At 46.2% G+C, this 14,704-nt stretch overlaps 1 protein-coding gene across 7 annotated transcripts in view; it reads left to right on the top strand.

The window, feature by feature from the left end:
* Positions 1 to 14,704, top strand: part of Ralgps1 (Ral GEF with PH domain and SH3 binding motif 1) — a 234,753-nt gene that overhangs the window by 80,671 nt on the left and 139,378 nt on the right. For all 7 annotated transcript variants that reach the window (XM_060389972.1, XM_060389970.1, XM_060389971.1 and 4 more), the window contains exon 5: positions 4,217 to 4,300. In XM_060389972.1, coding sequence (XP_060245955.1) covers positions 4,217 to 4,300 — 84 coding nt within the window. The remainder of the gene's footprint in view (positions 1 to 4,216; positions 4,301 to 14,704) is intronic.

The following is a 14,704-nucleotide window of genomic DNA, read 5'->3' as shown; positions in this document are numbered from 1 at the left end:
ACATTGCTAGAGGAAAGACCAGTGGCAGGAAAGCAAGGCATGGGGAGGGCAGGAGGGAAAGGAAAGACAGTTCAGGACATTCCCCTGTGGAGGAGAAGGAAGGGGCTTGGAGGAGATAGGTGGGCTGTGCCAGACATCTGATATTATTATTAGAGAGCCAGGCTAAATGCACACCACATGCAGCAGGAAGGAGAGGGGGAGGTTGAGCATACTGGTGAGACCTCTGGAAAGGCTGAGTGATGGGATAGGGCCAGGTTATGTGGCCTCTGAGAGGGAGGCAGAGGAGGCAGGAAGAACTGCAAGTCGCACAAGTTTTCTCCTTTCAGCTTCTGTTTTCTGGTGACTCAGAATCTGCATGATGGCGGACAAGACCCAGAAGACTCTTAGTCTCCTTTCACACCCTCTTGACCTCAGGCCAGGGTCAGAGCTAGCCAGCCTAGGTAGCCCATGAGCCTAGGGCATTGGGAGGTCCATGTACAACCCTGGCTCATCCAGGATTTAGAGCTGCCAGACTTTCCCAGCCTCAACCCCAGTCCCCCTTTCCCTGTAGAGCCATCCTTGTTTCCTTTGGTCAGTGTTAACTGATCACAATCAGGTTAGTTCTGTAGCATTGGCCTTTCTAGACCTCTGTGAACGGAAGAGTTTTGTTCGGTTCCTTCACATTTTCCAACGCGCTTTACACAGATGGAATATCTTGTGATCCTGTAAAGCCAAACACAGAAAGGGAAGCGCGCCAAGGAGGTTGGCCTAGAGAGTGGTTTAGTGCAGATAATATGTATGATTTCATCTGACATCTTGATAAATTTTTCTGTGCTGAAGCTGGGAGGTTCCAGTGGTAAGGAGCTCTCAGACCTCATCCCTCAAAAGACACTCAAAGGCATGCAGGCCACATGCCTGGGGTGCTGCCACCCTGCTCCAGAATCTTCCTCCTTCAGTTCCTGCTGCAGCGCAGGGAAATTGCTAACGTACACATTGTCCTCAGGGCTGAAACCTGTGTCTAAGACCCTTTTGTGACACGGTGGCAGGTCTGGGATTCAGTGTGAGGCCTTTTCCGCTTGAGGTTCTTTGCTCAACCTAGGCTGTCAGAGCATCTCAGACATAGTGTTGGACCCTGCTGAGGTGTTAATTTGAAAGGTACCCTGTCTCCTAGAGTACAAGGCTTTCTAGAGAACTGCCAAATCCCTACCCTCCCACCCCTAAACACCAGTGTTCAAATCAAGGTCTCAAATGTTCAGACTGAATTAATGTGTGAAGTATAATTCTTGACTCTTGCCTACATGACATTGGTGAAAAGAGAAAAAGAAGCCATTTCGAGACAGGAGTAGGTGGGAGGAGGAAAGGGAGCACTTGGTGATCGAGCTGATGCTGAGCACAGCTCATGCCCCCCTCACTGTGGTGTGTGCCCCCACCCCGAGAAAGACATCTGTGTCAAGTGCCCACATGTGTATCCCATGTTCCTGTACCTGTAAGAAGAGAAATTCTACAAAGATGGACACCATGTCACTGGGGTGTGACCATCAGGACCAGGGCTGGTTCTAACCGTAGATGCACACCACCTCCCAGTCACGTGTCTTCCCAGGTTGTTATGGTGCAGAAATAAGAACTGGGAGCCTGAATTATACACACACATACCCATGCGTATGCACGGACACCCTTCCCAAATACACACACACCTGCTGCTACTGCTGTTTAGTTTTGAATGCAAGAAAACATGGAGGGAAACACCATCAGAGATTGGATACTAAGCAGTCTAATTCCTGAACATTGTTTAAGGGCATAAGTTTTATATTTGAAGATAACCCACACTTTCTCAGCATTGACACTGGATTCCCAGGAGAGAGGGGCCTTTGTTCTGACAAACCCTAACAGGGCAGTAATATACGGTGTGCTGGATGGTGTGTGTGCACAGTGGGGTGTAAATTTCATTGAGGCAGGTGAACTGTGCACTGGCCATGAATCCAGGTACGCATTTCAGACGAAGTGCAGATAGCAAGCAGGTGAACCCTCCAGAACCAAGAGATTGATGTAGGTGTGATTTTGAGAGGTGGAGTCATGGCATTCTTTCAGGAGCATGAACTCTTAGCCCCAGTAGTTAAGGTGGGATGAGATAACAGTTTTCATGAGAAAGCCTCCATGGAGGGACTGTGCGGCTGCCTGTGTGGGGACTACCTGTATGTCTACTCCAGTGACATCTGTCAAATGCCAGTGTTAATTGATATCACTGTCTTCAGACTTGGGATCTAAAATTGCCAAGTTGAGAAGGGTTTGACTAGGTCCTGGTTCATTGTCTTCAAGGGGGTGACAGTGGCTGTTCACAGATGTAAGGCAGCCAGGAAGAGGTATGTCTCAGCTCCTGGTTGGTCTTCCTATTAGCCACATGTCCAGGCAGTTCACACAGGCTACAGTTTGGCTCCAGCTGGCTTCCCACATTGCCTGGCTGGGATTCACCACTAGGTCCTGAGATGCCCCAAGGAGTACTTGCTTCAGATGCCCAGAAAACAAGTTTTTTTTCTTTGTCTCTTTCTACTAGTCCAACCCCTGACTTCCAAGCTTGTTCATTGGCAGCTGATTCTCACTGAAGATCTTTAAAATGTTCCAGGTGTATACTTTTTAAAAAGTTGCTAATAAGGCAGAGGTCTGGTCACAATCAGCGGGTCCTAGAAGTCTAGGTGGAGAATGTTCCTCCCTCCCTTCTCTGTCAGAACTCCCCACAGCACAGGCCGGGGATGCTGGGCCTTTGTGGGATGGCCTTGCCTTGGTCTTCTTATAGCCTCTACGTTGTCCTGGTGGTTCCTAGGTTCTCGGCTTCTTAACTCATATAGGCTGCAAAGGTGGAAGGAAACTTTGTTTGGAGCAAAGTGATAGTGCATGCTGTGAAGAAACATACTGTCAAGAGTGACAGCGGCCCCATGAATAGGGAACTCAAGGTCCACGGTTATTATTTGGAACTTCAAGGAGTTTGTTTGCTAAGGGCTGTAACAGGGGTGGTTCTCTGTTTTGATTGGCGGGCTTGTGTTCTGTAAACTTTTGTTCACTGTATATGTTCTTTCCCACAATGCATCTGATTTTAGTCCTATGTCTGCCCAGTTATGTACAGGCATGAGATGTTAAGTAAGGGATCATCCCCAAAAGTTCATGTAGATGAAACAGTTTGCCTTATTGTTCAGGCAACTCAACATACTCAAATTAGCTCAGTTGGATTGGGCCCCCGGCCTCATACCTGGATATTGAAGTGTGATTTAATAGCATCTGTTTGTCTAATGCTCATCAAATGGCAGGAGAAACTTACTCCATTGTTTAAAGAGGGGAATGCTTGCAGCTCAGTGAAGGTGGACATTCTAGCTTGCTAACAGGTTGTTGGATGGATTGTTCAGAGAGGGGTATGTGTATAATATATGTAGGTTTGAGGTCACAGGCTGTCACGTGTAGTATTAGAAGAGGGGCATGTGTTCAGCCCATACCAGGAGGAGTCCAAGGTTGTAAAACTATATGCTGTGCTTTCCTGCCTCAACCTGATACCACATGATGGCTCCTGGTATCCAAACAGGAGCCAACTTTGGTGTCAGGTAAAACTTAGCTACTTTTGTCCAAGAAATCACACTGCTAAGCCTGCTGGGAAAGTAGATACATGCTTCTGCAGTAGTGGTACTCTTCCTTCCTGTCTCTTTGGTGTATAAGAGATGGGAGAGGCTAGTTTCAAGAAGGAGTCTCAAGTAATCCCAGAAGCATCTTTCGTTTTTGAGAGCGTGGCCTGGGACTTTGCCTGATTGCAAGAATAGATGATGTGTGTGACCAACAAAATAGGATATTCCTCAGTTAGACTTTAATTTTAAGCTAGTCTGGAGCCCTGGAACCATATTCAGGACAGGGGGAGTCCTGCTGGTTTGAGCATTTATGCCCCCCGCTCACACAAGTTGCAGTGTGAATAGGACTCTTGGTCCAAGAGAAGCTGGCAGAGGGACAGTAGTAAATGTTGGGCATAGAGATCTTGGAATATAGGATCACAGTTGTGGGGAGAGTATCCCACTCTCCACCTCTCCTCTGAGCCTGCCTACATGTACTCTCGCCTACAGACCCACCCTTTATCCCCACCTGGTGAACTTAGGAACAGCCAAGGCTTCAGCTCTGACCCCACTCTGCTCACCCTCCAGCCAGATGCCCTGTGTATTTTGTATTCTGACTGAATTCCTGTTGATACCAACTCTGTGCTTCCTAGGAATTGGCCAGCTGTGGATGGAGTAAGAAGGAGAAACACAGTCTTGCCCCTAACGTTGTGGCCTTTACCAGGAGGTTCAACCAGGTAAGCAGGGTCCCTCGGGTGTGTCTGTCCTCACAGCAGTCCACTGTGCCTGAAGCCCTTCAGGGATCGATCCTTGCCTCCTGACCCTGGGTCCCACTTCTCTTTCCTAACTGCCCACTGCTATCTAGTCTGGTTCACAGAAGTAAGAACATATATGTTCCTGAGCTGGTGTCACTCCACAGAAGCCCAGGTTCTGGAAGGTTGAGCAGGGAATCTAGCCTTTGCTTTCCCTTCTTGCCTCACTTCTCTGCCTCCTGTCTTCTCTAGACTCCAGCTTCCTGGCCTGCCCTCTCTGCCATACCTCTGTTCCAATAGGCCTCTTGCCCCTGTGTCTTCTGCTCTTGGGCCAGGATTCGTCTTTCCTGTTTAACTGAGTGTCACTTCCACAGCCTGTCTGAGGTCTTCCCATCAAACATCTTACTGTACCTTTCTGTTTTTCTCCATGTGGTCCTCAACTCAATTGTCTTTTTTTGTGTGTGTTCTGTGGTGCCTGTGAAAACCTGTATGTCTTATTCACCATCATCTCCCTACCATGTTGTCAATGTCAGGCTTGTGTGTCAAGGACCCTCAGTAAACATGCATGCTTAGGAAATACTTCTTGAGTTGCACTTCCTGTATCCTGACCCACTTGGCTCCACATGCTTCGGGCTGACTTGGTCCAGCCAGAACTCTGGCTCTGGGTATGAAGAGCCATCTCCTCCTGCAGTGTAAGAGATGGGCAATGGGAACAGATGAGAAACTCAGAGGCAAATGGACCAACTGAAGGGTCCAGTGCTTCTGATTTCTCCCCCAAATCCTCCAGTGCTGTGCTTCGATAGCAAACTTCCTCAAGGCTCCCTTTGCACAAACCAGACCTACACAGAACTCTTCTCAGATTTTTGTTTTGTTTTGTTTTTCTGATTTCCAATGAGGACAGTGACCTAAAGGTTGCATAATTGTGTGACTGGTCCTCTGGGTGCCAGAACCCACATTCCTTTGGGGGTCTTAGTTTCAGCTGGGCCCGTACATCACTGTTGCTCAACCTCTTCAGCCTTTTCTGCCTCCACATCCATCCTTCGACAGTAGGAGCCTCAGTCTGAAGATCAAGGCTGGGGCTGACATGCTTTGTGTGTTTGTTTGTTTGATGAGGTGTGATAGAAGCCAAGAACAGCATGGCTACCTTTGTGCTGGGGCCTGCACAGTTAGTTTAAATAGAGAAGTGATTTTTTTTCCTCTTTGTATTATAAATCTTTTCCTTTCAAACTAAGCTTACTCTTAAAAAAAAAAGAAAAGAAAAGAAAGAAAAGGAAAAGAAGCTCAGTGCAATGATGCACACCTTTAGGCAGGTGCACCTCTGAGTTCGAGGCCAGCCTGGTACAGAGTGAGTTCCAGGATAGCCAAGGCTACACAGAGAAACCCTGCCTTAAAACAAAACAAAACAAAACAAAATGAAGAAGAAGAAAAAGAAAAAAATAAGAAAAGATGAAGAAGAAAAGCCAGATGTGTACACAGTGTCAGAGGATTCAGAATTTCCTTAATAAAACTCTTTGAGTGGGAGCCAACCCTGGCCGCACCTCTGGCCAGCCATTGAACTCACAGAGGATGGGTCCTTGGGGACTCTGTAATCTGCTTCACACAGGGGTGCCAGGTCAGCTTGGCAAGGGCAGTACACCCGTGTGGCAAACAGTTGTATTGTGTCATTCCAGACCAAGTGGCGCAGTGGGCCAGCAGTCAAGCGTGTTTTCTCAGACATCGTGCTCCAGGAAGTGTAAGCCCATGGAGAGCCAACAGCTTCTGGACACAGCCTGGGAGCTCTGGCTTGAACTGGCCAGAGGCCAGCCTTGGCCCACTGCTGGGACTGCTGTCTTTAGGATGAGCTCATTGGTCCACTTGTGGGTGGACCTGAACCATGTGAAGACAAGACACCTTATTAGACTCCAGATAAGAGCTAGCAGCCCACTGACCTTTCGAGAGCCTCAATTTCCTCACCTGTATCTGAGAATAGGAGCAGCCTTACTTTACATAAGGGTAACAGAGCATGGTGTCTGGCAGGTAGTGGGTGCAGGTGTTCCAGAGACTGCAAGGAAAGTGAAGGTCAGAAGGCCAGAAGGAAATTGCTGGAGCATCTGGGATCCTGGGACCAAATGACAAACCCGGGGCAAGTGTCCTGCTCAGCCTGCATGCCCAAGGGTGTGCTCATCCAGTGTCAGCATGGTAGAACTCAGCCAGGCTCACCCAAGGTCTGCTATGCATCCTGCCCCAGGGAGTTCACCCTGGTCTTTTGTGCTACTGTGAGGTTCTGGCAGTATCTCACATCTGAACCCACTTCCAGAAAGCACAGATATGTGAACCTGCATTTGATTTGGGGGTTCAGTGCTGCTCTGAAGTGTGTGCAGTAATGGTGAGTTCGAGCCTTAGCATAGCTTGATAGCTGTAGGATATTGGAGTAGCTTCTGGCTTCTGCACTCATCTTCAGGAGTCATCCCAAGTGGGTTTGGAAGATTAAATGAGAAGCTGTATTCAACCCAGGGGAAATTTTATTTTTTTAAGCTTTTAAAAGACTCTTTTATTTTTTTAGCTTTATATTTCTTAGCTTCAGAAAGAAAGTGCTGTGGCTAAAAGCTCCTGGTGAAAAGGAAGGTAAGGAAACATGAAAGGCTAAGGCTTAAGAGTGTGTATGTGGGCCAGCAGTGTGTTCAAGGGGAGTTGGAGAACCAAGGACTTCTGACAGTTGTCAAGGGCAGAGTATGAGGTTTGCATATGATGCTGGGTAAAGACATCTTCCCTTAGATGGGAAGAACATTCTGGAAGGGCACAATCTGGAAGTGCACTTGAGGAGTGAAGGAATGCTTGGCTCAGGCCACCTGAGCAGAGCAGGTAGAGAGCACATGGGTCTTAGCCATAGGCACATAGGAAGATAGAACCTCTATGGAGAGAGCAGGTGTCGGTGATGCTGCCATAGCAGCTCCAAAGACAGAGGGAGGAGGAAAGGGCCAGTGGTGTCCAGGAAGGTGGTTATGCTTTTCTTCTTTCAAGTGGGTAGACCCTTGAGGGTGTTCATGTCTGAATGGAAGGGTTCAGGAGGCCAGGGAAAGCCAAAGGTGAGGAGAGGGCAGGAGTATGTGACAAAAGCCTTGAGGAGATGAGAAAGGGGGCTCTCAGGAGCTCCTCAGGGAGCAAAATGCTGTCATAAGGGAGACACAGCTGCAGATAGCTTATCGGTACAGTTCAAGGTCTGTGGCTTATCTTCCCCTGGGAAAATGGAGGCAAAGGGGAGAATCTGGTTGGGAAGCATGCTGACTATTCAAGACCATGAGAGAGTCCTAGAGGTTGATCTCAGGTGCCATTCTTTGGGTGGGGTCTATGTCTTCCTTTCTCTCTCCCACTCCCTTGAGACTAGATCTTTCACCCGCGGGAAGCTCACCAGGTAGGCTGGTCAGTCAGTTCCAGCACTCCTCCTATTGCAGCTCTTCACAGCTACTCCTAGCTTTTTTTGTGGGGTCTCGGGGACTTGAACTCAGCTCCTCTTGCCTACACAGCTAGCATTATTACCACTAAGCCATCTCCCCAGCCCACTTTTTTTAAACCTGGGCTTTTCCTTTTCTCCCCCCATTTGCTTTTTGTCTTGTTTGTTTTTATTTGTGGATGACTAACAATAAAGTTTTATATTCTCAACCATTCTTTTCTATTCATCTGTAATACTTCTGTGGCATTTCCCAAGAGATGTCTTGTACGCCCACCCAGTCCCTAGTATGAGCTATGCCATCAAAGCAATAAGTTACTTCAGTGATAGTTTATATGTATTAAACAATAGTCTCTCTATCTATATATAAAAGCTTATTTAGCTCCATGACCATAGAACATGTATACATGGCCTTTTCAACTTTTCAAAAATTTAGTGTAAGCACTGTATTAGCAGGCAGAAGAAGAAGGAAAAAAACATACAAAATCCAGTGTTTACCCATGGTTAAAAAAAAAAAATAGTCGAACAAGAAAGGGGAACTTCTTTGACTTTCTAGAGAAATCCACAGCATCCTTAAGCCCAAATGATCCTTAGTAGAGAGACATTGGGCATGTCCCCTACCATCTTAGTAGTGAGACACTGGGCATGTTCCCTGAGATCTGGAATAAGACAATGTGGTGCTCTCACACTGTTCCTGTGTAATACTACACAGAATAAGATAGAAACAATAAAAGACATTCAGCTGAAAGAGAAAGAAACTGAGGTATCTTTATTTATAGTTGACATTACTGTCTATAGAAAATTCTAATTAAGTAATTTTTACAAACTCTCCTGGCACTAATGAGCAAGCAGGGAATGCAGGGCCATTCAGTATACACAAAGGGGTTGCTTTTGTTGTACTAGCAAGGAGGAATTGGAATCTGAAGGTTGAGAGCACTGTTTGTAATAATGCCAGGCCCCAAACAAGACTTAAGGTGTTTATTTTTACAAAATGTGGTTTATATGTTGAAAGCTACAAAGCACTGATGTAAGTAATCAGAGTAGATGTTAGGAAACAGGGAGAGGCTCCATCTTCATGGATGAAAAGACTCAGTGTCATTAAGATGTCAGCTCTCCACTTGACATTTAGAGTCATTGCTGTGTGTATGATCCAACAGACTCATTCCAGAGGTTGTGTAGGACTACCAGGGACCTAGAATGACTAGTGTAGTGCTGGGAAAAAGAGAACAGCATTACAGATTCACTATTGACAGAAGGCAGGGGCACCTGGGCCAGTTGGACAGAGTGTAGACTGAGACTGTGCTGGGACAATTGAAGAGCTCTCTCTCTCTCTCTCTCTCTCTCTCTCTCTCTCTCTCTCTGTCTTGCTCTGTGTGTGTGTATGTAGGAGAAAATGAATTTAGAAACTTATTTTAAAGTCTTTTATAAAATTAACTCAAACGTGATAAGATACTTGGATGTCAGCTTTTAGGAGAAGATACAGACAGGGAATCTCTATGCCCTTGGGCCAAAAGACAGTCTGTGGGAAAAAAATCAGTAAGTTGGGAATTTATTAAGACTTAAGATTTTTTCATAGTGCAAAAGACATGGTTAAAAGCATGAAGACAGCCCGACATGGTGGTGCATGTCTTTAATCTTTACACTCATGGAGGCAGAGGCAGGCAGATTGCTGTGAGTCCAGGACAGCCAAGGCTACACAGAGAAACCCTGTCTTGAGAAGAAAAAAAAAAAAAAAAAAAAAGAAAGAAAGCATGAAGACAAATACATCCTGGGAACTGTGTGTACAAAGGACCTGTCTAGGGGGCAGGAGCGATGGCTCAGAGGTTAAGAACACTGCTTGCTCTTCCAGAGGTCCTGAGTTCAATTCCCAGCAACCACATGGTGGCTTACAACCATCTATAATGAAATTTGGTGCCCTCTCCTGGCATTTAGATCTACATGCAGACAGAACATTGTATACATAATTAAATAGATCTTAAAAAAACAAAAACAAAAACAAAGGACCTGTCCGAAAAAATATGATCTGAATACTCATCACTCATCAATATCACCAAAGAAGGGCCACCGGTGTCAGCAAAGGAGCATAAGATGCTCAGTGTCCTTCATCACAGAACAGCCACAGGTCTCAGTGCATCTGAAGCACAGTGGCGCTGCTGAGCACCTGGGGCAGCACAGCTCATTCAGTGTTAGAAATGCGGGATGGCACAAAGGCGGTCCAGCAGTTAGCCTTACACACTGACCCAGAGGTTTGAGACCGCCACACGCGCGTTCGCGCGCACACACACACACACACACACACGCACAGCAGCGGTCCTGGAAGCTTAAGGATCTGAGATGCCCTTCTGCAGGGTGAGCACAAACGTGTGGGACAGTGTTTACCTGAAAAGCTGAATGAGCTATAAAGCCACGTAGACACAGGGCATTTGTCAGTGTATATTTCAAGGTGAAAGCCCATGGAGAAGACTACCTGTTGCTTTCTTTTCTTTTTCCATGGCATGCTGGAAAAGGTAAAACTACTAGATCCATAGTTGTCAGATACTTGGGAAGGAGAGAGGCCTGAGTACATGGACCACAAGGAGTTTCTGTTAACAGTTTTGTCTTTGTGGTACCAGGGATTGAATTCAGAGCTTTTTGCTTGCTCGGCAGGTGCTTTAACAGTGAACTGTACCTCCAGCCCAGATTTGTATGTTTAAGAGGGTGAGAAAATTTTATTTGTGGTAATGGCGAATATATGATAGTGTCTCTATGAAAACCCACAGAATGCTAAAGCACCAAGACCTCAGCACACGCAAACTAGAAACTTCAACTTAAGTATGGAGGGCTCTTAGAATAGACACAAAACAAAAGACTGGTGAATGCATAACTCTGCACACACCTACAGGGTTGTGAAGTAGAGGGCAGAGGGGATGTTGCTGAGCCGAGTTAACTCTGCGGTCACGTGGGACGTAATTCTGAAGAGAGAACTGTATAGGAACATTGTGTCTCATCTGCAAGTGCTCTTCAGGCTAGCCAACAATTATGAAATAGTTCTGAAGGACTGGGCAGCAGAGGTGTGGATGGCAGGCAGATCCTGGGAACTGGTTTGTCTCTGGTGGACAAGTAAGAGGAAATGCTAAACTCCATGTGCTAACGGCTTAGAATTGGGAGTAACACTATGAATTCGTGTGAATTTTATTAAAGATGCAACCAGGCAGTGCTGTCGCACACCTTTAATCGCAGCACCTGGGAGGCACAGGCAGGTGGGTCTCTTTGAGTTCAAGGCCAGCCTGTTCTACAGAGTGAGTTCCAGGACAGCAAAGGCTACACATAAAAACCTTGTCTCAAACAAGCCCCCCCATCTGTTTTCATAGAGAAATTCAGCCAGTATACATGGGTAATGTGTGCACACATGCACACACACATACACTCAAACACGCACACATGTACACACAGGTATGCACACGCAGAGGAATACTCAGAAGCTCACATGTGCTTATGCACACATGCTCACACATGCTTATGCATATACATGCACATATAGGCATGTACACACAAACATACACATGTTCACATGCACACACATACACACATTCACATACACAGGTGAATACATACGCACACACATTCTCTCTCGTTCTCTCAACTGAGGAGGCCAAGAAGCATCAGGATCAATATGCTAATAGTCTCTAATAAGTAGAACCAGAGGTCCTTGGTGAAAAGGCTGATTCTAGGACTGGGCAAGGAATGTGCAGGCTAAGCCTGTAGCATGTGTAGTACCAGAGAGGAAGCCCACAGACCAACAAACCAAAACAGTTGGGGTATGTCAGAAGGGGGTGTGGCCGACTGAATGCTAGGGATGAATGGTTAAAGTGGGAACAATTGGAGCCACAAAATAAATGAAGCATTGGGCTACAAGACAAAGTTCCTGTAAGTGTCCTCCAGACGGTGCTGCTACAAAGTGATCAGATACATAAATGCTGAGAATAGACATGTGTTCCGTACAGTAGGCTCTCAGTGTATGCGTTGCTTGTCACCAGGAAGGTGGAGCATAGATCCATTCAGGAAGAGTGGGCAAACAGTTCCATTCAGGAGGAGTGGGTGAGCATAGCTCCATTCAGGAAGAGTGGGCGAACAGTTCCATTCAGGAGGAGTGGGTGAGCATAGCTCCATTCAGGAAGAGTGGGCGAACAGTTCCATTCAGGAGAGTGGGTGAGCACATCAACTTCTTTCCAAAGTGAGATGGGCAGAGGGACCATAGTTCGTGTACTGGTACCTTGTGGATGGGCATTTACTTTTTTCATTTTTATAATGTTCACAAAGCCAGGTGAAGGTAGCCCATGCCTTTTATCCCAGCACTCTGGAGGCAGAGGTAGGTGGATCTCTGAGTTCAAGGCCAGCCCTGTATACAGAGCAAGTTCTAGGACCTTGTCTTGAAAAAAACAAAACAAAACAAAACAAAAAACAAAAAATAAAGTAAATAAATGTTTACAAAATACTTCTGTATTTTATAGGGCAAACCTTTTAAAAGAGAATATGCCTTAAATATGTAAATGGATATTTTCTTCAAAATATTTCTGTTTTTACTTTCCAAAAAAATGTGCCCATTTTCTCTGCTCTTTAATACAAAAAAAGTTTTCTCATATGTCACAATACTCACAACAGAAAGGTAAGTAAAGAACCCAAGCAGGCAGATGGTGCACAGGGCTTACAAATATTTGAAACAGAGCTAGGGAAGCAGCTTAGTTGAGTGTTTGTCTAGCACACAGAAAGCCCTGAGTTCAGTCCTGGCACTATATAAACCAGGTGTAGTGGTGCACACCTCTAATCCCAGAACTTGGGAGGTGGAGGCAGGAGGAAAGAAAAATTAGAACAACAACAACAAAAATGCCAACTAAAAACTGCAAAACAAAAACAAAAACGCCTGCTCCCTGAATGGGCATGAGGGAAGCGAGCTGTCATCTGGTGCCAGCTGTCGTCTGGCACATTACACACACGTGCCAATGGGGAGCAGCCATTGTGATGGGTTTGAACTCCACACAAGAGCACAGATCCATTTAAACTTAGCAGCTAACCCCTGGAGGCTGAGTTCTTCATGCACACTTCTGTATGCACGCTGTTAATCATTCCACCTTCTAAGAGCTTGTCCTAGGGCCTTAATAAAAAGTCTACAGAAGCATATGTCTGAAGATACTCACCACAAGGTTTATCACAGCAGAGCTCTGGCGGTGACCCTACAGTTGGGAATTGGTTGAGTTGTAAACATGCTGATGATGAAACATCTTGGATGCTGAAAAAAAGTCATAGACAAATACTTATCACTTCTAAAGCTGCTTGTGATATATGTTTAAAATTTGCCAGTCTTAATGGAAAAAGCCAACCGTGGGTGCTAGGTTTGGGAAGAAGGACTAGGACACAAATCAGTTTGTCACTGTTGGTCTATGGGTCTGAGCTTGCAGATGACTTCTGTCTTTTGTGCTTATCTTTACTTTCTTAGTCTTCATGTATTAAAACTTACAGTTAGAGATGAAAAGACCACACACTGTTGCCCTTGCCCGTTGCCATCTGCATCTGTGTTGCCACAGCCCCCTGCTTTGGATGCTGTCTTAACCCCTTCCTTTCTTGCCCCACTGAAGTTTGGTGGTCCGCATCTGCTCGTCTGTCCTCCCACAACCTGGTCAGCCTCTCAGCTGGGTCATGGCCTCCACAGTGGCACCGCAGTCCTGCCTCACTGCATAAGCTCCTTCTGGCCGTCAGGCCCACAGTGCAGTTCCACGGTCTGAGCTGCAGCCATCATGCAGCTCTCTTCCAGTTCAGAGTTGTGTGGGGCTCTACCTTTTTTTTTTTTTTTTCACAGTAGGCCAGATATGGACTTACAGTGAGGGGCTCCTGCTCACAATAGGGCTTCATGCAACTCTGTTGAATTAACTGTTGCCTCTGCACACTGTGTATGCAGGTCCTAACCCACTCCGTCCCTTCCAGAATCATGCCAGGAAAATGTGTGAGATTTTGGCATGCAAGAATCTGCCGAATTACACACATGAAGTATCACACTTGAGATTATGTGGAACATAATAAATATTAAATATAGGCTTTACAGGCTTCTGTTTGGAGCCCAGAATAACTGTCTCTCAGAAGCAAGTGGTAAACATTTGAGTCTGAACTTAATTTTGACAATTCCTTGGAAAAAGTGATTCAACGGAAACCCAGGCGTGTCCTGCAGGCAGCAACGGCTAATTACATGGAGGCAGCATTTCTGTGATGTTCCTGCTTTACATAAAGGGGCAGTTGCTGATTGTCAGTATCTCTTGCTTTCCCTTTCTAAAGCAGCAGGTGTGTTCCTGTGCAGCAAACCTCTTTTTTAACTTCAGGCTGCCCTTCGTTGTCTCTGTGCTTGTCAAGTGAGGGGTTTCCACATCTCACTTTCTTCCCCACGTGCTGTGCTGTGCTGTCTGTTGACCATTTCCCCACCAAGCTGTCCTGGCACTCTCAGACAACACTGTCCTGATGCTAATGAAGCATACACTAAGCACTTTGAAATAGCCTTTGGCTGGCTGCTTCCTGTATTTCCTTTCTGTGCTGTGAGTCAGCCTCCTGCTGATGGACAACTTTCTTGTTGCTACCAACAGATCCACGGCCCTGGAGTCTGTTGGTATAAGTGAGAGGCCAGGGATGAATAAAGTTCTACCCCAAAGCAACCTTCATGGCTGGCCCCGCCCCTAAGGCCGAATAGGACTTTGCATCTTCTGTTAGTTGCAAACTTCTATTAGAAAGTGAAGTTTGAGCTGGGTGGCGGAGGCCCACGCCATTAATCCCAGCACTTGGGAGGCAGAGGCAGGCAGATCTCTGAGTCTGAGGCCAGCCTGGTCTACAGAGTGAGTTCCAGGACAACCAGGGCTACACAGAGAAACCCTGTCTTGAAAAAATGAATAAATTGTGAAAATAAAATAAAATAAGAAAGAAAAAATGCCCCTTACAGAATTGAA

This window comes from Meriones unguiculatus, chromosome 8 (genome assembly GCF_030254825.1).
Source record: "Meriones unguiculatus strain TT.TT164.6M chromosome 8, Bangor_MerUng_6.1, whole genome shotgun sequence".
NCBI lineage: Eukaryota > Metazoa > Chordata > Mammalia > Rodentia > Muridae > Meriones > Meriones unguiculatus.
The sequence above is the reverse complement of the archived record's forward strand: the minus strand, read 5'-3'. Positions and strand labels throughout refer to the sequence as shown.